Source organism: Papio anubis, chromosome 4 (genome assembly GCF_008728515.1).
Source record: "Papio anubis isolate 15944 chromosome 4, Panubis1.0, whole genome shotgun sequence".
NCBI classification, from domain to species: Eukaryota; Metazoa; Chordata; class Mammalia; order Primates; family Cercopithecidae; genus Papio; species Papio anubis.
This window is the reverse complement of record NC_044979.1, coordinates 19987897-20014170: the sequence shown is the minus strand read 5'-3', so window position 1 is coordinate 20014170 and position 26274 is coordinate 19987897. Positions and strand designations below refer to the sequence as shown.

General features: G+C 44.1%; 1 protein-coding gene across 9 annotated transcripts in view; it reads right to left on the bottom strand.

The window, feature by feature from the left end:
• SVOPL (SVOP like) overlaps positions 1-20983 on the bottom strand; it is a 75377-nt gene extending 54394 nt beyond the window's left edge. For 2 of the 9 annotated variants that reach the window (XR_645474.4, XM_009203940.4), the window contains exons 1-3: positions 10549-11813; positions 8891-9015; positions 5451-5514 (exon numbers count right to left, since the gene is read on the bottom strand). Coding sequence is in view for 7 of the 9 variants with exons in the window: in XM_009203940.4 (XP_009202204.1) it covers positions 5451-5514; positions 8891-9015; positions 10549-10635 (276 nt within the window). In the remaining 2 variants the exon portion in view is untranslated. Of the gene's footprint in view, positions 1-5450; positions 5515-8890; positions 9016-10548; positions 11823-11869; positions 12019-12101; positions 12174-12440; positions 13192-13277; positions 13632-20965 lie in introns of those variants that run through there. The other 7 variants (XM_009203945.3, XM_031665133.1, XM_009203943.3 and 4 more) reach the window with 7 other exon arrangements.
• Positions 20984-26274: the final 5291 nt, after the last annotated feature.

Sequence of the window (26274 nt, the reverse complement as noted above, 5' to 3'; positions counted from 1 at the left end):
CAAAATTCTTATTTTTAATTGACACATTTTCAACACATTAATTGTACAAAAAATTTTTAATGGATGGATGAACACATTTCGGAGATAAAGGTGACAGGGTTCGCTGATGGACATTTGGACTGAAGGTCTAATAATAGAGGGTGTGTTAGTAGGGCTTGTGATTGGGGATGAGGGACAGGGAGGGCCCAGGATGCCTCCTGAGTTTGTGTCCAAGATCACTGAGGGGAAAGTGTTTGCTATTAACTGAGATTGGAAACAGAAATAAGAGGCTTCAGAGGAAGAAGTGATTAGTTCTGAGTATCTTGTATTGAGGAGCCTGTAAGACATTCAAGTAACTATCAGGTCATTGGCTGCCTAGGTGTGAAGGTTAAGGAGGCACTCTAGGTTGTAGAGGAAGATTTTGGGGCCAGTGCGGTGGCTTATGCCTGTTATCCCAACACTTCGGGAGGCTGAGGTGGGGGAATCACTTGCAGCCAGGAGTTTGAGACTAGCCTGGGCAACAAAGCAAGGCCCCATCTCCACAAAAATAATTTTTTTTTAATTCACTAGGCACCATGACATGCACCTGTAGTCCCAGCTACTCAGGAGGCTGAGGTGGAAGGATCACTTGAGCCCAGGAGTTTGAGGCTGCAGGGAACTGTGATCACACCAATGTACTCCAGCGTGGGTAACAGAGAGATAAGCTGTCTCTAACAATAAAAAAAAAATTCAGGGCTTGGGGTAAAGTATTGGAATGAAAAAATATGTATATATCACCTCATATATATATATTCATATATATACGTATTTTTTTTTGAGTCTCACTCTGCTGCCCAGGGTAGAGTGCAGTGGCGCGATCTCAGCTCACTGCAGTCTCTGCCTCCCAGGTTCAAGCAATTCTCCTGCCTCAGCCTCCTGAGTAGCTGGGATTACAAGTGCATGCCCCCACGCCTGGCTACTTTTTGTATTTTTAGTATAAGAGACAGGGTTTCACCATGTTGACAAGGCTCATCTCCATCTCCTGACCTCAAGTGATCCACCTGCCTCAGCCTCCCAAAGTTCTGGGATTACAGGCATGAGCCACTGCACCCAGCCCAGTATTAGAGCATATTAGATGACCCAGGAGACATGGAAAATAAGACTAGCAAGGGAGAGACAGAACCAGGAAGCATGGCAGAGTAAGAGGCACAGGTGGAAGAGAAAATGTCCATAGGGGAGCTTGAGTAGGGCCACGCTCAGTCAATAACACCACATGTAAGACCCAAGCACTCCCAAGCCTCCAGTTTTTGGTTTTTTGTCTGGTTTTTTTTTTTTTTTTTGAGACAGAGTCTCACTCTGTTGCCCAGACTGGTATATAGTGGCACAATAAATGGCTCACTGCAGCCTCGGTCCCTTGGTCTCCTGAGCTTAAGTGATCCTCCCCCCTCAGCCTCATGAGTAGCTGGAACTACAGGCACACACCAATAGCCCCAGTTAATTTTTTAATTTTTTTTTTTTTTTTTGTAGTGGTGGAGATTCACCATGTTGCCCAGGCTCGTCTCAAACTCCTCGGCTCAAACGATCTGCCTGCCTCAGCCTCCCAAAGCGTTGGGATTATAGGTGTGTGCCACCGCACCCGGCCTGTGCCTCCATCTTGACAAAGATTAGAAGAGAGCTGCAGGGATTGAAAAGAATCACTATCCAGTACCTGTTAGATTCTTTTAAAAATTTTTTGTCAGGCCGGGCATGGTGGCACACACCTGTAATCCCAGCACTTTGGGAGGCCGAGGCGGGTGGATCTCTTGAGATCAGGAGTTACAGACCAGCCTGGTCAATAATGGTGAAACCCCGTCTCCACTAAAAATAGAGAACATTAGCCAGGCATGGCAGCGCATGCCTGTAGTCCCAGCCATTCTAGAGGCAGGAGAATCACTTGAACCGAGGCAGCAGAGGTTGCAGTGAGCCAAGATCACGCCACTGCATTCCAGCCTGGGTGACGAGACTTTGTCTCAAAAAAAAAAAAAGTCACCTATGTTTATTAACAAAAAATAAATTTGAAAGTATTTTCCTACTGCTTTATTTATTGCCAAGTGTATAAAGGCTTCAGTGGGAAGGGTCATCTTTTTCTTGGTTCCTCTGAAAATTCAGGGCTTTTGGTTAAGTATAGATGGGACAGGGCACCTAGACTGACCTGTTTTCTGGATTCGAAACCTCTAATCAATGACCATCAGGGTCCTGAGGAGGGATTGGGACCACCTAAAGGAGGCAATTTTGGCCCATTCCCTCAGGTATGAGCCAGTTCTGGACTTGCAACCACCAGGATCCTTGGAAGGGAGGTAGGACAGCCTAAAGGGGTAGCAGCTGGGGCCTACTACTGAAGCTCAATGGGGAAGAAAGTTTATCCTGGATGCATTCCTAGGCTTCTGTCATTCCAGTGAAACCGGTCATTGGACTATTTGGTCGCTGTGTTCTAAATGCTGTTGGATGATGATCATCCTGGGCTCAGAAAACCTTGGAATTGGACGTATGGCTTCAAGCATTCCCAGGCCTCTTTGGTTGGTACAAAATAATAGACGGTGTATCAACTGAAGAACAATCAACCAGCCAAAAATAAACATGCACAGGCATACCTCCCTTTAATCGTGCTTTGCTTTAGTGCACTTTGCAAATATTGCAATTTTTTTAAAACAAATTGAAGGTTTGTTGCAACCCTGCCTTAAGCAAGTCTATTGGTGCCATTTTTCCAATAGCATGTGCCCACTTAATATCTCTGCTATGTTTTAGTAATTCTCACAATATTTCAAACTTTATCATTATTTTTCCATCTGTTACGGTAGTCTGTGGCCCACGATTTTCTATGTATCTTCTACAAAAACAATTATTTTCATCGTTTGGGGGCACCACAAACTGCACCTACATAAGACATGAACTCAATAAATGTCGTGGGTTCTCATGGCCCCACTGGCTGGCTATTCTTTGGTTTCTCTCCTCTCCTTGGGCCTTCATTCTTTAGTTCTTCATTCTTCATTTTTGAGAGAGAATCTTGCTTTATTGCCCAGACTGGAGTGGGCAATACTTTGTCCATTCTTTGTCCATTCTTTGGAACCAGCCAAGATTGTCCCACTGCATTCCAGTCTGGGCAATAAAGCAAGACTCTCCCTCAAAAAAAAAAAAAAAAAATGCTCAATCTTGTGCACGAATAAACACACGGAAGAAATAAGTCCTGGTGTCTGCTAGATCAGTAGAGTGACTGTAGTTAATATTAATTGACTGTACATTTCAAAATAGCTAGAAGAGAATAATTCACAGGTTCCTAGTGTACAGAAGAGATAAGATGATGTATATCCCAATTATCCTGATTTGATTACACAAATGTATTACCACACATATACCCAAAATATGTAAATCCATGTATCAATAAAATAAATTGTTTAAATGATGCTATCTACTCTGTCTGTGCTCTAGAAAATAGAACAACAAAACCTGGATGACGGCATGTCTGTTTACAGCATGGTTTACTGAGTATTTTTTTTTTTTTTTTTGGAGAAGAAGTCTCACTCTGTCGCCCAGGCTGGAATGCTGTGGTACAATCTTGGCCCAGTGCAACCTCTACCTCCCAGGTTCAAGCGATTCTCCCACCTCAGCCTCCCGAATAGCTGGGACTACAGGCAGTTTACTGAGTATTTTAAGACCACCGTTGAGACCTACTTCTCAGAATAAAAGGTTTTTTAAAATATTACTGCTCACCAGGCAAGATGGCTCACACCTGTCATCCCAACATTTTGGAAGGTTGAGGCAGGAGAACAGCCATGAGTTTCAGAACAGCATGGTCAACATAGTGAGACCACATCTCCACAGGAAAAAAAAAAAAAAAAAGAAGTGAAACAGGAAAGAAAAAAATATATATATAAATTTTTTCTTTCCTGTTTCACTTCCTTTTTTTTTTTTTTTAAAGAAATCAGAGCCTGCTGGGCACAGTGGCTCGCACCTGTAATCCCAGCACTTTAAGAGGCCGAGGCGGGCGGATTGCTTGAGCTTGGGAGTTCGAGACCAGCCTAGGCAACATGGAGAAACCCCCATCTCTACAAAAAATACAAAAATCAGATGGCGTGGTGGTGCACACCTGTAATCCCAGTTACTCGGGTGTCTGAGGTGGGAGGATCACTTGAGCCCAGGAGGCAGAGGTTGCAGTGAGCTGAGATCACACCACCGAACTCCAGCCTGGGCGACAAAGCAAGACCCTGTCTCAAAAAAAACAAATCAGAGCCGGCTGGGCACAGTGGCTCACGCCAGTAATCCCAGCACTTTGGGAGGCCAAGGCAGGTGGATCACCTGAGGTCAGGAGTTTGAGACCAGCCTGGCCAACATGGTGAAACCCCGTCTCTACTAAAAATATAAAAAATTAGCCGGGCATGGTGGCACACATCTGTAATCCCAGCTACTCGGGAGGTTGAGGCAGGAGAATTGCTTGAACCCAGGAGGCAGAGGTTGTAGTGAGCTGAGACCGCGCCATTCCACTCCAGCCTGGGCAACAATAGTGAAACTCTGTTTCAAAAAAAATAAAATAAAAATATAAGAGCCTCACTTATCCTCCAAGGTGATATAAGCTACACATGCACACACATACACACACACCCCTACACACACACTCTACAGTAATATATGTGCATATAAATGTATATATACTACTATGTATATATTATACTAATATATTTACATATAATTTACATATATGTACATCAATATATTAGTGTGATATATACTATATTTGTGTAATATATGTATATATTAATTTATTACTGTAATATATATTATAGGATTATATTCTTATGGATAAGCAACAGAAGTGATTTCTTGAGATGAAATCTACTCTGGTGAAGAGGCTATGACGTTGTTGAAAGGACAACAAAGAATTTAGAATATTCATAAACTTAGTTGATAAGGCAGTGGCACAGTTTGGGAGAACTGACTGCAATTTTGAAAGAGTTTCTCTACTGTGGGTCGAATGCTATCAAACAGCATTGCATCCTACAGAGAAATCATTCAGGAAAATAAGTCCATTGATGTGGCAAACTTCATTGTTATCTTTGTTTAGGGAATTGCCACAACCACCCCAATGTTCAGCAACCACCACCCTGATCAGCCAGCAGCCATCAACACTGAGGCAAGACCTTCTACCAGCAAAAAGATTATGACCCTCTAAAGTCTCAGGAGATCATTAGAATTTATCAGCAATCAAGTATTTTAAAATTAAGGTGTGTAGCTTGCTTTTTAGACATGATGCTATTGCACACTTACTAAACTTTAGTATAGTGTAAACATAACATTTACACACACTGAGAAACCAAAAAGGTCGTGTGACTCACTTTCTTCTGACACTCGCTTAATTGCCGCCATCTGGTACCAAACCAGCAATATTTCCAAGGTATGCCTGTATGTACATCATATCCCATAGGATGCCAAAGGCAGGTAGAACTCCTATGTTGCCTTACCTGAGACAAGGGTAACATATAGCCTCGGTATTTCGTGGGCAAAAATTCAGTCTTTAAGATTAACCTAAACAGGAAGCGGGAAAAAGCACAATTTTGTTTTAAAAAAACTAAATAATCTTTTAAAAAATAATCAGTTTTTCTTGTCACAGGGATAAAGAATTCAAAAGCATAGATGTCGATTATATATCAGAAGAGAATTGTGACAGCTAATATCCACATAAGAGAACACTAAGAACTAAACTGACAGCTAACACTAAGAACTAAACTGACAGCTGCTCCTGAGTTTACATCTTTACTCCCAATACTTGAAACCTTCTAACACTTAAGAAATGTAAGCCTGCCCGGGTGCGGTAGCTCACACCTATAATCCCAGCACTTTGGGAAGCCAAGGTGGGTGGATCACCTGAGGTCGGGAGTTCAAGACCAGCCTGGACAACATGGAAAAACCCCGTTTCTGCTAAAAATACAAAATTAGCCAGGTGTGGTGGCGCATGCCTGTAGTCCCAGTTACTCAGGAGCCTGAGGCAGGAGAATCACTTGAACCCAGGAGGTGGAGGTTGTGAGGAGCCGTTATTGTGCCATTGCATTCCAGCCTGGGCAACAAGAGAAAAACTCCATCTCAAAAAGAAAAAAAAAAAAAAGAAAGAAATATAAGCCTTATCTGTTTTGCCAAGGGAAGCACTGGCAAAATGTTTTCCCAAGCCTGATTCCCTTTTCTTATTTATTTATTTATTTATTTATTTATTTATTTATGAGACAAAGTCTGGCTGTCTCCTAGGTTGGAGTACGGTGGTTTGATCACAGCTCACTGCAGCCTCACACTCCTGGGCTCAAGAGATCCTCTCACCTCAGCCTCCCAAGTGGCTGGGATTACAGGTGCTCACCACCACACCTGGTTGATTTTTTAATTTTTTGTAGAGATGGGATCTTGCTATATTGCCAATCCTGGCCTCAAGCAACTGTTGCACCTCGGCTTCCTAAAGGGCTGGGATTACGGGGGTGAGCCACTGCACTCAGCCTGATTCTCTTTTCTAAAACATATTGGCAAATGAAAATACACCCAAGCGAAGGTAAATAGTTCTCTCAATTCATGAGGACAGTCAAGGCACAAGTTTCTAATTAAGTACATATTTTCTTTGTGAATAGAATAAATGGAAACATATTCCATCAGTTTTCTAATTGCTCTTCTCTGCTGCTGTTATTAGCCAGAATTTGGGGATTTAAACGTATTTATTGAGCTGTTTCCTGGGGAATGTTTTACATTTTTACTTAGCTTCTACTCCTTTAGGGCTTCAAAGCTCAAAGTTTACAGTATGCCCCAGGGAAGAACAATTCTTTCTCTAACACATGAAGGCAGTAATTAGGTGCTTTGACATCTCCTAAAATATTTTAAGAATAACCTGCTCCAAGGCACTAAGAAGAGAAGAGCCCAAGGGGCCCTGTTAATTCAAGGGGGGAGGGAATTCCTGCAACTGAGGGTTCTTCCCTATTTTAGGCCATTTAGGGTAATTTCTGGACATTGCCATGCATTTGCAAGCTGTCCTGGCACCAGTGGGAGTGTCTTTTGGCATGCTAATACATTATCATTAGAGTATAAAAAGCAGTGAAGACAACCAGAGCTCACTTTGGTCGCCATCTTGGTTTTAGTGGGTTTAGGCCAGTTTCTTTACCACACCTTGTTTTATCAGCCGGGTCTCTTGTGACCTGTATCTTGTGAAAGTACTCCTGCTGATCTCCTATCTCTTCCTGTGACTAGGAACGCCTAACCTCCTGAGAATGCGGTCCAGCAGGTCTCAGCCTCATTTTACCCAGTCCCTATTCAAGATGGAGTCACTCTAGTTCGATCCCATCTGACATATTCCCCCCCTCCCTTTTACAAGAGAAGTCTTCAATCATAGGGTCATAGTACTTAAAAATAGTTACTCCTAAATGTTACAGGGGCTTATGGTCAAACTAAACTCTTCCAACAAATTTAAGAAATTAATAAATGATGTTTGGATTGACTTCAAAAAAAATTTTTTTTTTGAAGAGAGAGGGTCTCACTATGTTGCTCAGGCTGGTCTTGAACTCCTGGGCTCAAGGGATCTGCCTCAGTCTCCCAAAGTGCTCAGATTACAGGCGCAAGCCACAGTGCCCAGCCTGGGTTGACATTTTTGTTACCTAATATGGCACTTTTCATTAGCATTTACTGTAACAAAATATTACACATCTACAAAACAATGAATAACCTTATGAAAAAACGAACACATGCTTGATCTAGCACTCTGTTAGCCTCACCATCAAGCATCATTTTAAGGAGAAAATTGCTCCTGCTGGAGCATTAAATAAGCAGCTATCACTAAAAACCAAACAAAGCTCAAACTGAATTTGCACAAGTGACTTCCATACATCTGTAACTTATTAATGCTGTAAATCGGAAATAAAATTTGAAGCATCCCGTCCCCCCGCCCCCATTCACCTCCCAACCACCACCATCTGAATGGATTCCCTCCTCAGCCAGGATACTCTAAAATTTAACCTGAAAGACTGGTTCAGGCCACGACAGGAAGTGCGGTCGGACATGCCCCATTACACCTTTCCAGTATTAACATCAATGCAGACCTTAAGTCGGTAAGAAACATTTACAATCTATTTTCTCTGAAGCTGGCTACCTGGAGGCTTCATTTGCATGATAAAACCTTGGTTGTGGAGACCAGAATGTCTTAAACTAGACATTCTTTTCCACTGACAACTCTTTCAACCAATGCCATCAGAATATGTTTAGATCAGCCGGGCATGGTGACTCACACCTGTAATCCTAGCACTTTGGGAGGCCAAGGCAGGTGGATTACCTGAGGTCAGGAGTTCAAGACTAGCCTGGCCAACATGGCAAAACCCCATCTCTACTAAAAATACAAAGAATTAGCCAGGCATGGTGGCAGGCATCTGTAATCCCAGCTACTTGGAGGCTGAGGCAGGAGAATTGCTTGAACCCAGGAGGCAGAGGTTGCAGCAAACTGAGATTGTGCCATTGCACTCCAGCCTGGGCAACAGAGCAAGACTCTATCTCAAAAAAAAAAAAAAAAGTCATATGTTTACATCTACCTGTGGTCTGGATTTACATCTACCTGTGGTCTGGAAGCCCCCCACCCTTTGAGTTGTCCTGCCCTTCCAGATGGAACCAATGTCAATCTTACATGTATTAATTGATGTATTACGTCTCCCTAAAATGCATAAAACAAGCTCTACCCCGACCACCTTGTGCATGTGTCCTCAGGGCCTCCTGAGGCTGTGTCATGGCCACATCCTTAACTTTGGCAAAAATAAACTTTCTAAATGGACCAAAACCTGTCTCAGATATGCTGGGTTCACAATGCTTTTGGTCCGTTAAGTGCAGTGTGTGCATCAGGACCTGCAGGGGTACACGTTTCTGTCTCAGGCCCTCTGGGTGACATATTTACCCCTGTGAGTGGCCGGACACACCACAGCCCACCATCGTCCGCAGGAAGACAAACCAGACGTACGAAGGAGCAAACGAGGTCAGCAAGGAGAAATAGGCTCCCCACAGGAACGAGATGAGCAGAATCTGAAACAACAGAACACATGAATGGGACCTGCCTCAATGCGGGGAGGGAAGAAGCCCTAACATCTGAAGGCGATTTTCTGTTTCCATTCTGATAGTTGCTTCTCTGAGGAGCTAATCAATAGCCAGCCCAATGGTCTTCACAATCATCCAACAATACAATCCATGCCACTCTACTGTCTGGAAGCCCAGACCTACCAAGTTCAGACCGTTCTTTAAAACTACCCTGCTGTGCCCACCCTCACGGGTGGCAGGTCCCTGAACTTGGACATCAAAAGGCAAAAACGTGTCCTCCCTACTCACAGGGCTGTTGGGGACAGAACGAGGCAGTATGTTGGGAGGAGTACAAGGAGAATGTTTAAGGTATTTGCTTTTTCTTTAATTATAAGTTTCATATAAGTTCATAGTAAACAATACAGAAGAAAAAAGAAAATGTAAAAATTGAAATCACCATTGATTGTCCAACCCAGAGAAAATATTCTTAACACTGTTTTATCTTCTCTGTTTGTAAGAGAAAACAAAGTGTTAATGGCTGTAAATATTGCAGTGGAAAGATGTACTTTCATACATGTAATATAATACATAAGACCTTGCTCTACTGTTAAAGTTGTTTCAGATCTTCTCATTATTAAAATAAGCTGGGATGATATCTGCATAAGCCGTTATGCCCTCTCTGATATCTTTAGCAAGCTAGATTTCTGGAAGACAAATGTTCAGGTTAGCAGAATATTTTCAAGGTTCCTGATTCATACTGCCAAGCTGATGGTCAGAAAAAATCATACCAATAGGGTTTAATAATATTATATAATAATAATGATATAATAACACCAATAGGGTACATAATAAGGGTGTCTATATACTTGCAAGGCATGAAAATGTCCATTTCAACGGTGCAGGACTCTTTAAGGAAAAAGTTCCTTACATATTTGATAAGGAAAAATTATATCTTACTATGTATTTTGTTTTTGATAACTCTTGTGCTTTAATGTTTTTTCAAGGTTTCTTGACAATTTGTATTTCTTTTATAAAATGCCTTTTTTGTGCTTTTTGAGATACTTGTGTTTCCAAATTTACAAGAATCTATGATATTTATTTCATGTACTTTAAAACATACAGCCAATTCTATTATTGTTTTCCTTTGAGGTTCCTCCATTTGTGTTTATGCTTAGAGAAGATTTCACCAGAAATCAAGCAAATAGAAAAGACAGACCTGGGTTTGTAACCAGAAGACGTAATTTATGTCTTGATGTCTAATCTTAGTAGGTACGTGACTTCGAGCAAGTAGCTAGTTTCAAAGTTATACCAATGTGAGCTAAATGTGTAGCTGCTTATGTTTATACCTGCAAATGTCCTCATTCTAATATGTTTTAACTCCGTACATCCATCAACTTGAGAAAGAAAAGCGGCTCAGAGCAGTCTGAGGAATGTGAGGTATGCAGAATTTATCAGGTCCAGAGACACAGGAGCATGCGACTCCAGTCACATTCCCGCACCCATGCCCAGGGTAATTGTATAAAGGCATTTTGTTTTTCTTACCTTCCCTGTAGTTTCCAGACTAGCTGATAAATCACCTAAAATGTTAACCACAAGTTGCACAATGTGACGTTCATCCATTATCTCCATGTTTTTAGATTTTGTGACACAAAGAGTGATGTAGAATCAGCTGATAGCTTACCATTTTAATGAACCAATGTAAATTATTAGTAAATAACTTAGGAAGTGCCCCCAAATTCTTTTCTCCCCTCCTTTAAAAAAACCAGTTGTCACTGCTGCTAATCAGAGCATATATTCAGGGCAACTGGACTGTATGACTTCTGGGCTGCAATCCTCAATCTTGGTCCAAATAAACTCCCTACTTAAATTAATTTTGCCTCTATTTCTTCCTTTAGGTCAATATTTCTGGCATAGCTGGCAGGGTTCAGAGCAATACCACCCTTTACCCCCCCAATTACCCACAGTCTCCTCCTGAACTTACTGCACGAACCCACTGTGTTCCCCTAACTCCAGAGATTTCACTGGGGGCAAAGGGTGAGTCCTTCTGAATCTGGCCCTCCTTTCCTTTAGGTTGAGGTCCAGAGTTTGGGGGGCTTCTTTATAAACTCTCTCATTTAAGAGCAAGGGCTTCCATTTCTGTCCCTGGACAGGACATTCAGGCGAATGGCTCCGCAGAGGACTTCTGTTTTCTCAGCCTCTGCCTCATGAGAGCAGGTTTGGCTTACGGTCTTGGCCATCCAGCACTAGTGGTTTGACTTTTTCTTGTCCTAAAATTCCATCACAGGCTTTAAAACTTGCGTCTGTTTCCCACTGATTGTAATTTGGACTTGTTTTCTCATTTGTGACCAGCTCCTGCTAGTCTCAAACAGATAGGTGCCTGAGGGTGAGTTTTCTCGCCCCAAAGTTAAGGGAGACTTGCTCCCTCCGAACCCACTTGGGTGCTCTGGGGGGCTAGAGACTTTATGGACATTCATTCATGGCACGTAGTTGTCTCCCTGAAAGAACAGCTTCTTCTGAGTTTGCCGCTGCAGCAGTGGACTAGTCACTTAAACAAAAACCAAAGGAAAAAACCTCCCAACAGGGCTGCTCTGAAGGGCAAAAGGGGCCTCTTCCATTCCCCTTATTAACTCATTAGAAGTGAATTTACGGATAAATGGAGAACAGATGTGTGCCCCCACTGATATCAGATATCAGAGCCACTATCTGTTCTCAACCCACCACAGTAAACTGGACATGATGGAGGCATCTAACCAAGCCATGACTGCTTCTAAGTCCCAACCTTTAAAAGTTCAAATAGAGCCACTTAGCGGCCTTCTATTCCTTTAGTCCTTCTTGGTAGAGATTTCTTAGAACTCTGTAATACCTGCATCTCCTTTCACTCCACACCTGGACTGCAGAGGAACAGCCGCAGGCATCGGTACCCTGAGAAAAATGTCCAGAAGATAAGCCTGGAACGTTCCATTAGGGAGGGAATATCTGCATTTTCTATCTTGGGTATTGGGAGGGAGATGCCTACGAAAGAGAAACAGTGATAAGGTTGCCCCAAAAGAATACATGAAAGACTACTCCAAATGCTACTGTGAGGGCTCACCTACCTTCCAGCGGCCATATCTGTCAGCCAGGAGGCCAAAGAGGATACTGAAAACCATGTAGCCAAAAAACACCATCTGCAAGTGGGAGCGAGACAAAACGGTTCTCTAAGCAGGTTTTAGATGTTACTTTACCCCATTAGCCATTTTCACTAGATGTAGGCTGGAAATATGTGAAGGATGGAAGTTAATTTGAAGAACAGGGTTTCACAAAGCACTTGCTTGCCCCTGAGGCCCTTCATGTTCAGAATTTCGGAGGCAGGCTTTTATGATCCCTGTTGGCGGGAGCCTAACAAGGGAGACACTGCCTCAGGTGGAAACGGGGTCCTCTGAGCTGCCGCCCACCTGTTGCTAGAGGGCGGCTTCGGCTCCACTCTGTTCAGACGTGTACTTGTGAATTTCCACTATAATTTTTAAAACTGTCCGTTCATGCGCTGCCTTATTCAATACAAAAATGGGGGCCACTAGAAGCAGTCTCCCTTTATGTTATTACAGATAAACATAACTTTAACCGCCACGTCCAATCGCTCATTTAAAAAACTCTTCAGAACATATATAAGTCCTAAGATAAACCTACTTCTTTTCCTTACTTGTTCTCACAATGGCCTGTCCTCCCCTGATAAAATTCAAGGACCTGGGATTTGACACTAGGGTTTTATTTATTATAACTTGGCCTGAGTCGTCAACTGCTGTCTGCGCCTCTGGGCTCCTTATTTTCCTGCCTTCAAGAAGTTCAGGCTTCACTGCAGCCCTGACTGACGGCCTCCAGGGCAAGCAAAGGAATGCTGTTAGCTCGCATTTCTAGGGGAAAACAAAACAAACCAGAAACAGCCCTGTTTCCCTTTCGCTGTCGCTGTTCTGCTTCTTTTCTCCTTCCCCTCACTCTTTGGAGGAAAGACTGAAATGCAGTTCTCCCACACGGAACCATGTGTTCATCATATATATTCTTTCACGACAAAAGCCACGACTGGGCCCTGCGCGCTACACTTTCTAGGACAGAAATGTTCCGTAACCCTGTTAGACTGCAGAGACAGAAACCTGTCTGCTCACTGGGGCTCCGGCTCTCCCTCTCCCTCCCTCCCTCGGATCCTCAGAGGCGCCCCTTTCTTGTGCACCCTCCCCTACCTCCTCCCTCCTCCACCCTCTACCCGGAAGACGTCCTCCCTCCCTCACTCGCCCCACCTAGCGCGCCTGAGCCCCCGTCGGGCGCGCGCCTATCCCTCCAGCGCCCGTGAGCCCCCATCGGGGGCGCGCCTATCCCTCCAACGCCCTTGAGCCCCCATCCGGCGCGTGCCTAACCGTCCAGCACCCCTAATCCTCCATCGGGCATGCCCCTGACCCTTCATCGGGCGCGCGCCTAACCCTCCAACGCCCGTAATCCTCCATTGGGCACGCCTGTGACCCATCGGGCGCGCGCCTAACCCTCTGGCACCCCGTATCCTCCAGCAGGCGGGCGCCTAACCCTCCAGCGCCCCTAATCCTCCATCGGGCACGCCCCTGACTCTTTATCAGGCTCGCGCCTAACCCTCAATCTCCATGATCTTTCCGGTGGGCGCGCCTGGCAGCTCCGGCCCTTTGATCCTCCATCGGGCGCTGGCCTCCACCGGACGCGCGCCCTGATACTCCGGCACCCTGATGCACTCCATCGGGCGCGCCTAACTCTCCAGCGTCCGGCCCACTCCAAATCAGGCCGCGCCGCGATGCACTCGGCTGATCCATCCATTTGCCCTTCCTTCCACATCCTTCCTCTTCCATTCATTCCCTTCGGCCCCTCCTTCCTTATTCCATTCCATCCATTCCACTCCACCCATTCCATTCCTTCCATCCTTCCTTCCATTCCATTCCATTCCCTGACCCTTCCTTCCCTTCCCCCACTCATCCATCCCCCCACCCCCCATCTGTCCATCCCCCCACAACCCCCCCCCCCCCCATATCCTAGGAGTTGAATCTTTTCCTGCAGGTGCTTGTCTTTAATACAAACGCTTGGCTCCTGTTTTGGTTAAAGCAGCACATAAGAGTGTTTCTTAACCCACTTGGCTCTTACAAAACACAAGGGCCATCATAGCCCCATAATTTACTGTTTGGTTTTCTCCGGTGGCAGCTTGGCAGAGAGTGGGTTGGGGCCTTGGGGACGGTAGTGAGCAGCCAGTGACTTTGGTATTCCCAATAAGCTCAAGAACAGAGTCAAGTCAGAGGCTAAGCAGACAGGAGAGATGGGAGAATTTAAAGCAGGAAACAGTCTGGCCTTGGGAGAGTTCAGTTGCTTAGAGAGAGAAGTCTTCACAGGCTGCTTGATGCCTAAATAAAGAAGGTATATACCTAGAAAAACCTCTAAGCTTACAATTAAAGCTCACTCATCTAACAATAGAATGTAGGCTGTAAAATGTCATATTTTACATGTGTATCATGTACTATAAAAAACGGTATCATGTAATATAATTTTGTAGTGCAGGTGCAAATGCCACACCTGGCTCTCCAGCATTCTCAAGGAACTAAGATGTGCATATATACAAACCAACTGGGGTACAGATCAGTTAGAATTAAACAAAGTTATAGGGTCACCCTAAAGATACAAGGATTGGCAAGTAATGCTTTTGTGAAAGCCATGAGAACCAAAATGGAGTCACTTAGGCCACATCCTACCAAAATGGGATCGTAGGCAACAGAGGAGGGGCTCTCAGGCACGCGTGCCTAGCACAGAAACTGTAATAAGGACTCTGAAAACCACAGTGTTGCACAAAGACCACTGATCGCTTGAGCCCCAGAGCTCAAGGCCAGTCTGAGCAACAGAGTGGCATCCCCATCTCAAAAACAAAAACAAACTGCTTCTGCAAGAACAATACCCAGCCTGTTCAACTTCAGACTGATGCCACTGTTGTTACCGATCCTTGTAGCCAGGGAAAAGTATTTCAAAATAACTTATATAGCCTTCCTCATTTTGCCTTTAAGAAACTCTCGACTTTCCTTGCCTTCCTAAATACATCTATGGCCCAGCCATGGTTCTCCATAGCACAGGAATTCCCAGATTGCAATCCCCTGTCATTCCTTTCCAAATAAACTCATTTTGCTGGAGAGCTTCTCTGTTATTTTAGGTTGACACTTTCTAAAGTATTTTATATGTAGAAGAAAATGGAAAGCAATCGAGTCACTTTATTACAAGTCTAAGTAAAAACCTTGATTTCTAAAAATTTTTCTAAAAGCATATGATCTGAGACACCAAAAGAGACACCCCTTTAGCAACCGAGATGGGCCCCAAGGTTAAGGAAACAAAAGTTATCTACAGGTCAAGGGTTCAGAGCCTGGCGGACATGGCAGATTTCTGAATTCCTTTCTGAGATATTAAGCTGATTTACAACCCAGACCACTATGGTCCTGACTCGACAGAGGACCGGACCAGCCTTACATTCTCTTTGGATAAGCTACTGCAGACCTCAGGCCAGTTTCAGCAGCTTATACAGACAGTGCACAAACTGTTTTTGTGTTCTGTAGTTCACCTTTTGACATAAACAGCCAAATTCCACCTCATTTTAATGCTAAAACTCTCCCCAAAGTGAACATACGATGTATGTTACATACATGCTTACCTAGTCTGCATGTAGGCTCCCCTCACAAATATGTATAGCTTTGCCCCCAAACCTGCCAAATATGTATGATGCCAGCCTTGTGAAACATAAAACCCAACCTGTCCTTCTCCTCTTCCAAGAGAAAGCACCTTCAGTGCACACTGGAGACTGTCTCTTTCAGGCTTGCAAATCACTATTGCCAATAAAGCTGTCCTTTCTATTATTTAGCCATCCTGGTGGTCTTTGAGACAACAAGTATTAGAGAGCTTTAAAAGCACAAAAAGGAACCAGGGCACCAAAGTTAATAACAGGAGTTTTAATGAAGGAAATGGAACTAAGATAATATAATGGAAAAATAAAACATCTCGGGACCCCCAAACTCATCACACCAATGAGGAGGTTAAGCCTGAAGACAGTCATGCAACACTGGCCATCCTTTTCCCAAATGAATAGCTCTTGCTTTACAATCTTATGTCAAAGTATTATCCATCAGCCAGACCCCCCATGGAAAATTCTTTGCTGGTCTTGAAACCCTTCAAGATGCATATCCTCCTGTAAAGCAAGGACATGTCCATTGTAACTTAGGTTTTCAATCTAAGTCTAGCTTCTACAACTAACATCTGTCTGTTAGATTTCACACTGATAATGTTGATTGCAAGCTCATCTTCCCAAGTGATGAAAATCATTCTTCCCAGAAGATGAGACCATTCTTCCACCTACCTGAGACATCTGCATAACTGATGCTTCCTTTACTCTCCCTTTTTTCTTCCAATGTTCACCTCATTTTATATAAAATGTAGATTTACTGGGCACTAATTAAAATCTCACAAAAATGTAACCATTTGCCTCACTGGCTGGCTACCCACCTCTTCTTACATGCTTTCTTTCCTTTAAAAGAGAATATAAATCCTGAGTCGCCCAGAAACCTCTGCTTCAAGCCACAGATGTTTCCGTAACTGGTGTTCTTGAAACCGACACTGCAAAATTGTAACTGAGTCAGTGAAAGAGATCTGACCTAACCAACTCCATATCTTGCTTCTAACCTCCAAACTGTCCTTGGTCATTCCTAGGGGTAGGCTGAACTAGCTACAGGAGAAGCTTACTTTATAGTTTAAAACAAAGATGATAACCGCTGTTTCCCAAAACCAGCCTCCTTCTTGGCTAGGGACTAGACTGCCTTTGTAGGACTAACAAATTAGCCACAAGATTAGAAATTATGGTTTAGGAGTCATACAGCTGGAGGCTACAAGATTCTGACCCTCCCTAAACTGTTCCTGAGATGAGTGCTTGAGATATTTTGCCGATGGTACACTTGATGGATCAGCTGGTACCACCCGGACTGATAAACTGGTCCTCTGATCTTGTGGCACCCACTCAGGAACTCAATCAGCGCAAGAGGATGTCAAATCCCTATGATTTCATCTCTGATCCACCTAATCAGCACTCTCGACTCACTGGCCTTCCCCCATCCACCAAGTTGTCCTTAAAAACTCTGCTCCCCAAATGCTCAGGGAGACTGATTTGAATAACAATAAAACAACTCCGGTCACCCACAGAGCAGCTCTGTGTGAATTACTCCTTCTCTATTGCAATTCCCCTGTCTTGAGAAATCAGCTGTCTAGGCAGCCGACAAAGTGAACCCGCTGGGCTGTTGCATTCTTCCCAGTCACACCCTCAAGCTCTGGCTCAATAAACCTCAGATGACTGAGATTTTTGCCACAGTATCTCATTTGGGTTAGCAAAAATAAGGGCAGACTTTAAGATGTGCTGCTGTGATTGGGCGTACAACTGGAATCCAAACTTCCCAGCCTCCAAGACACAGAAAGAAACACAACTGGGCAATGCCATGGATTATCTGAGACAAGAACTCCAACCAGTTCCTCAAGGGAGGGAATTTTCCCTGGTGCCACCCCCAAAGATTAAAATTCACAGGTAAGATTTGGTTAAGGCAGTGAGTGACAGGGATATCCCCTTCCTCTGTCACTTTCTGGGGCTACTCCTTTGAGCACAGCCTTGTAAGTTTGGGGGGCAGGAGGAATTCTTCTGGAATTCTCCACCACCAGTTTCAGAATAGCTCTGTCTTACAGAATTTGTCCTCAAGGCCTCTGCCACCTGACTGTCCTCCTCCACCCATCATGGTCTACCTACCTCCCAGACACTCCCTTTAGTGAGGATTTAAGCACCTGGGCTCATAGTTCTTCTTTCTATTAAGTTGTTGGGACCCAGAAAGTGATACAACAAAGACTGGCACTTTGACATGTGGAGAGGATAGAGGCAGCTGCATCAGAATCAAGGTCCCTCTAACCTTGTCTTGCTCCTTCGCCCTCAAGCACAGGGAAGGGCTCTCTGAAGTTTCCTTATCTGACAAGAAAGCTTTGTTCCAAAAGGAATGCAACTGGGCCAGGTGCAGTAACTCAGTTTGTAATCCCAACACTTTGAGAGGCCTAGGCAGGAGGATTGCCTGAGGCCAGGAGTTAAAAACCAACCTCTTCAAATTAGCCAGGTGTAGTGACCCACCTCCCAGCTACTCAGGAAGCTAAGACAAGAGGGTTATTTGAGCCCAGGAGTTCAAAGCTGCGGTGAGCTATGATCATACCACTGCACTCCAGCCCAGGCAACAGAGGGAGACTCTGCTTCAACAACAACACAACAACAACAACAAAAAAGGAACGCAATTATCCTAAACCCACTCCCTGTGGATCATGTCAAATTACCAAGATCAGCCACCAGAAAAGAGAAGGGGCTGGGGATATCACATTGCCCCAGACTTTTCACCTAGTCCTCTGGGGGCAGCTCCCAGAGATCACCTGGATAACAAAACAACCTTTGTTCCACCCCTCACCTTCCTGTAATGCCTGCTTTCACCTCCCTAGTCCATTCATTCTCACTGAAGACTTATTGCCCCTCTAAAGAATCTTTGCCCACTGTCGTCCTCCCCTATGAAAAAGGCTATATGTTTCTGTCCCACTCTGGGTTATCGGTAATCACTCTTGTGATTCCTTCCTGCTATGCCCATCAAAATAAAATTTTGGATGCCTTTTCTCCCATGAATCTACCTTCTGTCAGTTGATTTTTTAGTAAACCTTTGGAAAGCGAAGGGAAGTTTTCCCTTGGCACCAACAAAGTCCTGTCTTCATTAAAACCAACTTCAATACCCAAGTAATCAACCTTTCTCTCCTCATCTGCTGGTTCTTTGACCTCCTTGGCTGATGTTACTTCCTAATTACATCCCAGAACACAGAACTTCACTCTACCACTTATACCACAGCCCATTTGAAACCATCTTTGCAAAAATTATAATAATGAGAAAAAATTATGACAGTGAAAGAGATCTGACCTAACAAAATCCATTTTGGCTTTAACTTCCAAACTGCCCTTGGCCATTCCTGGGCATGGGTCAAGCTAACTTTTGAAGAAATTTAGTTTACAGCTTAGATAATAGCTCTCCCCAAAACTAAACCAGCTTTATAAAAGTAATAAAAGGCCACCAGGTTGGGATTATGAGGGCCCTGAATTCTGTTAAGATGTAGGCTTAAAGGATTACCGGCCACTTTCCAGCCTTTGTTCTGGAGGTCACAAGATCTGCGACTTCCCCAATTACTCCTGGAAATAACATCACTATTGTAGAACCCAAGATTGGCCTTTTGAGAAGTCTTTTCAGATGTAGAACCTAAGATTGGCCTTTTGAGAAGTCTTTTCAGACTTTTGCACTTTTGACAAAAGGATAACTCCACCCAAACCCATGACCTGTGACTCAACTGGTCTTGTGGCCCCCACAACCCATAAGCAGACTCTGTGTACAAGGTCCATTTTCTACACCACTATGATTGTATCCCCAACCAATCAGCAACACCCATTCCCTAGCCCCCTGCCAACCAAACTATCTTGAAAAAACCCTTGCCTCCAAATTTTCAGGGAGGCTGATAAAAGTAATAATAAAATTCTGGCCTCTGGTTTAGCCAGCTCTATGTCTATTAAACACTTTCTCTATTGCAATTCCCCTGCTTGATAAGTTGGCTCTATCGGGGCACTAGGTAAGATGAACCCTAGGGCAGTTACACCCTCACTGCCCTTCTACCCTGCAGCCTTCTCTCCTTGGAGTTCTTAGAAAACTGACCACATCCTTCCCTGAAGCCTTCCAATGGCTCTCCACCCTCCACAGTGTGGCTTCCAACATTCTTATACATCAGGAGCCTCTTTTAAGATTAAACATAAATATTTTGCAAAGCTCTATGATAGAAGGTGTACTTTCATACCCATTTAATCAGAAATGTATAATGACTACGAAGTCAATAATGCTATTATGTTGATTTTTGTTATACAAAATGGCAATCTGAAAAACTGTAATATGTATATTTGTCACATATGTTTTGCATGGAGGGTTTATATGTGTTTGGCCCAATGTTGGGAAGCAGTGGCTATAGAATGGAATTTATGCTTAGCAGGTGGGGTGCTTCTGGCCCTGCCCACCTCTGCAACTTCACCTCCCATCACTACATCTTTCTCACTATTTAAATGTGATACTCCTTGTAGTCTTCTCAGCACACATGCATACACACATGCTTTTTGAACGAATGATGGATATCATCAATTCCATTTTGTAGCAAAACTTGATGTGCAACTCATAAGGCTATTTTTTCTTTTTTGAGATGGATTTTCACTCGTCACCCAGGCTGGAGCACAATGGTGTGATCTCGGCTCACTCTAACCTCCTCCTCCCAGATGCAAGCAATTCTACTGCCTCAGCCTCCCAAGTAGCTGGGATTATAGGCACCCACCACCACATCTTGCTAATTTTTGTATTTTTAGTAGAGACAGGGTTTCACCATGTTGGTCAGGCTGGTCTCAACCTCCTGACCTCAGGTGATCTCCCTGCCTCAGCCTCCCAAATGCTGGGATTACATGCATGAGCCACTACACCAGGCCCATAAGGCTATTCTTAATGGTCTTTGAGAAAAGTTGAAGGAGTAACAGTAAAATTCAGTGAGGGTGATTGGTAAAGTCACTATGGTCCCTGTAAATAGCTTCTCTAGTGACTCGATTTAACCTATGACTAACCCATGACTTTGGGATCACTTTCTCAATTGCATGTCTCATGTGGATAGTAAGCAGTTCAGGATTATGCATACTAGGAAAAGAAAAAGGTGAGGAAGACATCAAATGCTGGTTTCAGCCTGCAAACCCTTGAGTTTTGGAAGCCAACATACCAAGTGGTGAGACACCCTTTGGCTCTCAACCCTGCAGATGGAGGAAAGGGAGGCCAGGCCCTCAGTTAGCCTGTTCACAGCACAGGAAGCAGGTACTTACTGTGGTTACTAATGCCACCTGCCAATTCTCCAGTTGCCATTCACAGCGGATGACAGGAGACACAACAGCTATCAACATGATCTCCATGGCCTCAACAACCTTAAAGAAGAGGGATACAATGCCATGTCTAAGTGCCAGCTTGTCATCACTTCTTCCCAGGTCTGCCTACCCATCATCCTACCTAGTCCTGTCCCCTTCGTCCTTCTTCCCCATTTAGGGAGCATCTATTATATACCCACATAGCACTGCTAGTTGGATAAGGAACTATAGAACTTCAGCTTTCATGGATATGACCTTCATGGTTTGAAAAACTTGAGAGAGTTCCCGAAAATTTGTGAAACGTATTCACTTATGATTTTGTTGACCAATGCAGTTGCATGGTAGCACTATGGGGGAGCTGTGTGAAGGCCACTCCCATAGCTAAGGGGTGAAACTAGCTAACCAGCAGCATCCACATCAACGAGCTTTGTTGTTTTGTACTCATGATTGTGAAGGTTGCAGGGCACTAGCCTTACAAATGGATTTTTGAGACAGTCTCTGATCTCACACTGGGATAGTAAGTTTCATGAAAGCTGGAAAATAAAGCAATGAGTACAAAATAATATGAGTTCGTCAGCAGGAAAGTTTTTTTTTTGAAAAAAAAAAAAAGAAGAAGAAATGGGATCTCACTATGTCGCCCAGGCTGGAAACTCCTAGGCTCAAGTGAACCTCCCACTTTGGTCTCCCAGAGTGCTGAGATTACAGGCATGAGCCACTGAGCTCAGCCTAAGAAAATGTGTCTTTAACAGACTTAGTGCTACTAAATATTTCTTTCAATACAAAGTTTGAGTATTATCCTCTATCCATATCTTGCAATCCGTTATAGGGATAAGTTTGTCTCTCAAGAAAAAGAAGGAGATGCTAGAAAAGAATTGAAGGAATAATTAGAAATAGATGATGAAAGTTAGGTACAGGATCACGAAGGATGAGTCAAAGATGACTGAGATTTTGTGTTTGGTGGAAGGGAAGAACACTGACATCACTGACAGGGACAAGGTTATCAGGAGGAAAAAAAGGGAATTAAAGGAGAAAATGAATTTGTTTGGTGTTGAGAGTTCAGAATGGGTGGAGTTTTATTCCTTACTGGTTTATTTCCTTCTGGAACCCTTTAGAGGAGTGGCATTTGGTTAATATGGATCCAGCTGTTCTGTATTACTGAAGGAAGATGAGTTTACTAAATCAAACTTTCTTAGATTATTATTATTATTTGTAGACAGGGTCTTGCTCTGTCACCCAGGCTAGAGTGCAATGGTGCAATCTCAGCTCACTGCAACTTCTGCCTCCTGGGTGCAAGTGATTCTTGTGCCTCACCCTCCCGAGTAGGCGTGCAGTACCACGCCGTGCTAATTTTTGTATTTTTAGTAGCGATGGGGTTTTGCCATGTTGGCCAGGTTGGTCTCGAACCCTGGACTCAAGTGATCCACCCACCTCAGCCTTCCACAGTGTTCAGATTACAGACATGAGCCACCAGGTCAGCTCTTCTGAGATAATTATGCTGTCTTACTTCTGAAACTTTTTGAACTTAAACTTGCCAGCTGGCCAACTGAACTCTCAACACCACTATAATGCTCTCTTGTGGCGAGACAAGTCACTATAATATGTGTACTTCAAAGTCCCACACACTAGCTGACATCATTCCCCCTATTTCATCCCAGACTCCCAAGTTATACAAATGTAAACATTATAATAATCCATACAGATATTCTATCAATGTTATCAACAGAACATGTGCCAAATTCATTTTCTCCTTTAATTCCCTTTTTTTCCTCCTGATAACCTTGTCCCTGTCAGTGATGCTGTCTTCTGAAACTTTTTGAACTTAAACTTGCCAGCTGGCTAACTGAACTTCTCTGAGGGGAGAAGGACCAGGCAGGGAGCCAGAGTGGGGTACACAGAGGAGTTTCACTCTAGACCTCAGGGAACGTCTTAAAGACGACCAGGACTGGCCGGGCAAGGTGGCTCTTGCCTGTAATCCCAGCACTTTGGGAGGCCAAGGCGGGCAGATCACTTGAGGTCAGGAGTTCAAGACCAGCTCGGCCAACATGGCAAAACCCTGTCTCTACTAAAAATACAAAATAAATTAGTTGGGCATGGTGGCACATGCGTGTAATCCCAGCTACTCAGGAGACTAAGGCAGGAGAATCACTTGAACCTGGGAGGCAGAGGTTGCAGTGAGCCAAGATTGTGTCTCCGCACTCCAGCCTGGGCAACAGAGCAAGACTCCATCTCCAAAAAAAAAAAAAAAAAACCAACAACAAAACACACACACACACACACACACACACACAAGACGACCAGGACTTAGGAGTCCTGGTCACAGGCTGAGGCCGCTCAGCTGCTGTGGATGCAGTTATATACACAGTCACATGAGGCCCCGAAACCCAACTGCTGCTTCTACCTGTTCAGGCCTCTGAATGAGAGCCTGAACAGGTGGAGGGGCCATGGCCAGGAGGAGCTGGGGCCCCTCACTGTCAACATGTCAATGCTGATGGAAGGATCCTGCTCACAAAACACCCCATCGTAAGACCAGGCAAAAGATCTGGTTTCTGCACCCACATAAGCAGTTCTGTCTTCCTTTGTGAGACAGGAGAGGGTGGCCTGGCAGAGAGCCCCTCCTAGCTGGTGAGCTGGGAGAATTCCCACAACTATGAGGCACTTGAAGAGCAGAGACCATCTCACTTCCTCAGGATGTTCTGGGCGAAGGCAGAGAAGAGTTGATAGGAAAACTCCACCTCGTCACACCTACTTGTCCCTTGAAATGTGGAATTTTTAAAATTTGGGGCCTATGAGACCTCACTGTACAGGTAAGGAAGTCTTCTAAATTGTACCATTGGTTATCATCAAAGTAGGAGTAGGACACATCTTGCCTTTCTCTTTTTTGTACTAGACTGTTGCCTGAGGCCGGGCTTGGTGGCTCAGCCTACAATCCCAGCACTTTGGAAGGCTGAGGTGGGAGGATTGCTTGAGTTGAGGAGTTTGAGACCAGCCTGGGCAATATAGCTAGATCCCATGTCAAAAAAAAGAAAAAGAAAAAGAAATAGACTGTTGCCTGAGAATGCAATACTTTTGAATGAAAGATGCGTCAAACTCACATGGCTACCTCTAGATCACACAACTTTTTTTTTTTTTTTGTCCTGAGACAGAGTCTTGCTGTGTCACCCAGGCTGGAGTGCAGTGGCGTGATCTTGCATCACTGCAACCTCCATATCCCGGGTTCAAGCAATTCTCCTGTCTCTGCCTTCTGAGTAGCTGGGATTACAGGCATGTGCCACCATACCCAGCTAATTTTTTTGTATTTTTAGTAGAGGAGGGTTCACCATGTTGATCAGATTGGTCTCAAACTCCTGACCTCAGATGATCCACCCGCCTCGGCCTCCCAAACTGCTGGGATTACAGGTGTGCGCCACTGCGCCCGGCCCACACAACCCTTTCTTACACTTTTTAGCTGCGTGGGGAGGGTCAGAGCCCTCTAGCGTTTTCTCACTTACCTCCCTCCTGTGTATTTTTACCCTCCGGCCCAACACCATCGTTGGGTGGACCCCTTGTCTTTGATTTTCCATTCTGTCTGATTGTCATTATGCATCTGGGTATGAAGTTTTGTTACCTGCCCCCCACCCCCAAAGTCTTGCTTTGTCGCCCAGGCTGGAGTGCAGTGACGCAATCTAAGCTCACTACAACCTCCGCCTCCCAGGTTCAAGCCATTCTTCTGCCTCAGCCTCCCAAGTAGCTGGGATTACAGACATACACCACCACATCTGTCTGATTTTTGTATTTTTAGTAGAAATAGGGTTTCACCATGTTGGCCAGGCTGGTCTCAGACTCCTGACCTCAGGTGATCCGCTGGCTTTGGCCTCCCAATGTGCTGGGATGACAGGCATGAGCCACCACGCCTGGCCTGGAGTTCTTAACATATACCTTACCTACTAAAGGAGGAAGCGGGAGTAGTGGTGTGGGTTCACAGACATCACCACTGTTGTGAAAGCCTCTGGGTGAAGCCATCACTCTTCTTTCCTCAAAATAGCCTAGGGTGTATATCTTAGGCCATTTGTGCTGCTATCATAAAATGCCTGAGACTGGGCAATTTATAAGAAATCTAAATTTATTTTCTCACAGTTCTGCAGGTTGGGAAGCCCAAGATCAAAGTGCCAGCAGGTTCTGTTGCCTAGAGAGGACTGGAGAGGACCTACTCCCTTGTGTCCCTCAAGAGCAGAGGAACTACTGTGCTCACAGGGCGGAACGGCAAAGCTGAAACACCTGCTGCATGAAGCGTCTTTTATAAGGGCCTTAATCCCGTTCACGATGGAGGAGTCCTCACGGCCTAATTACCTCTTAAAGGCCTCGCCTCTTAACACTAGCTCATTGGCATCACCTGGGTTTTGGAAGGGACACGTTCCAACCCTAGCAGTAAATAACAAGCCTTCATCAGTGCCTCTTAAAGGATCTGAAACTATGTAATTACAGCAGGTGGCAGGTGTCTCTAGTGATTCTTATGCGCAAAATGTTTGAGAGCCATGTTGTTCAATTTTTTGTATGATAAAACCATAGTTTTCTCCTTTTTTCCCAATACCTCAATTTCTATCATTTTTAAAAATGAGTATTGAATTCCCAAAACATAGACAGAAATGCTCACCTGCTTATAACCGAACACCTGCCAAAGGTGAATGAAAGTGATTTTTGGGTGACCCACCTCATGGGGTTCCCGCTGTTTTTCTTATCCCTACACCCCCTGGACTGGAGAGCCCAGAGCCGGAGGTCAGTAGAAAAAAGACTGTGTGTCCAATGATGTTAGCTTTGAAGACTCTCATAATCTCTGAGGACTAAAGTTCTGATTGTTTTTATTTTGCCCAAATTCCTATCTAAGGGGTCTGGGGAGTCATGCCCTACAAACCATAAATTCTCATCAGATGGGTTTTATCAACCCTATATATCGTTACTTACTTTCCGATCTGGCATAACATTATGTGAAAAAGAAATAAGTCAAATATTTTACCCCAAGACATATTTCTTTGCCTTATTTTTGAAATAGTCTTGCAAAGCTGTGCTTTGTGGGAGAAAATTTGCATCTGTAAAGAATCTCTGTTAACAGAGCTAGATCTTTTTCTTCCAGGCCCTCCCAATCCTGAAGAGATTAACTAAAAGTCTAGCACCTTTTAAAGGTCTGAATAGGAAACATTTGTCATCTGTTGTCTCTAAGGCAGCCACTATAAGACTTCAAAAGAACCTTGATATCCGCAATCTTTTTTTTCCATATTATTATTATTATTATTTTT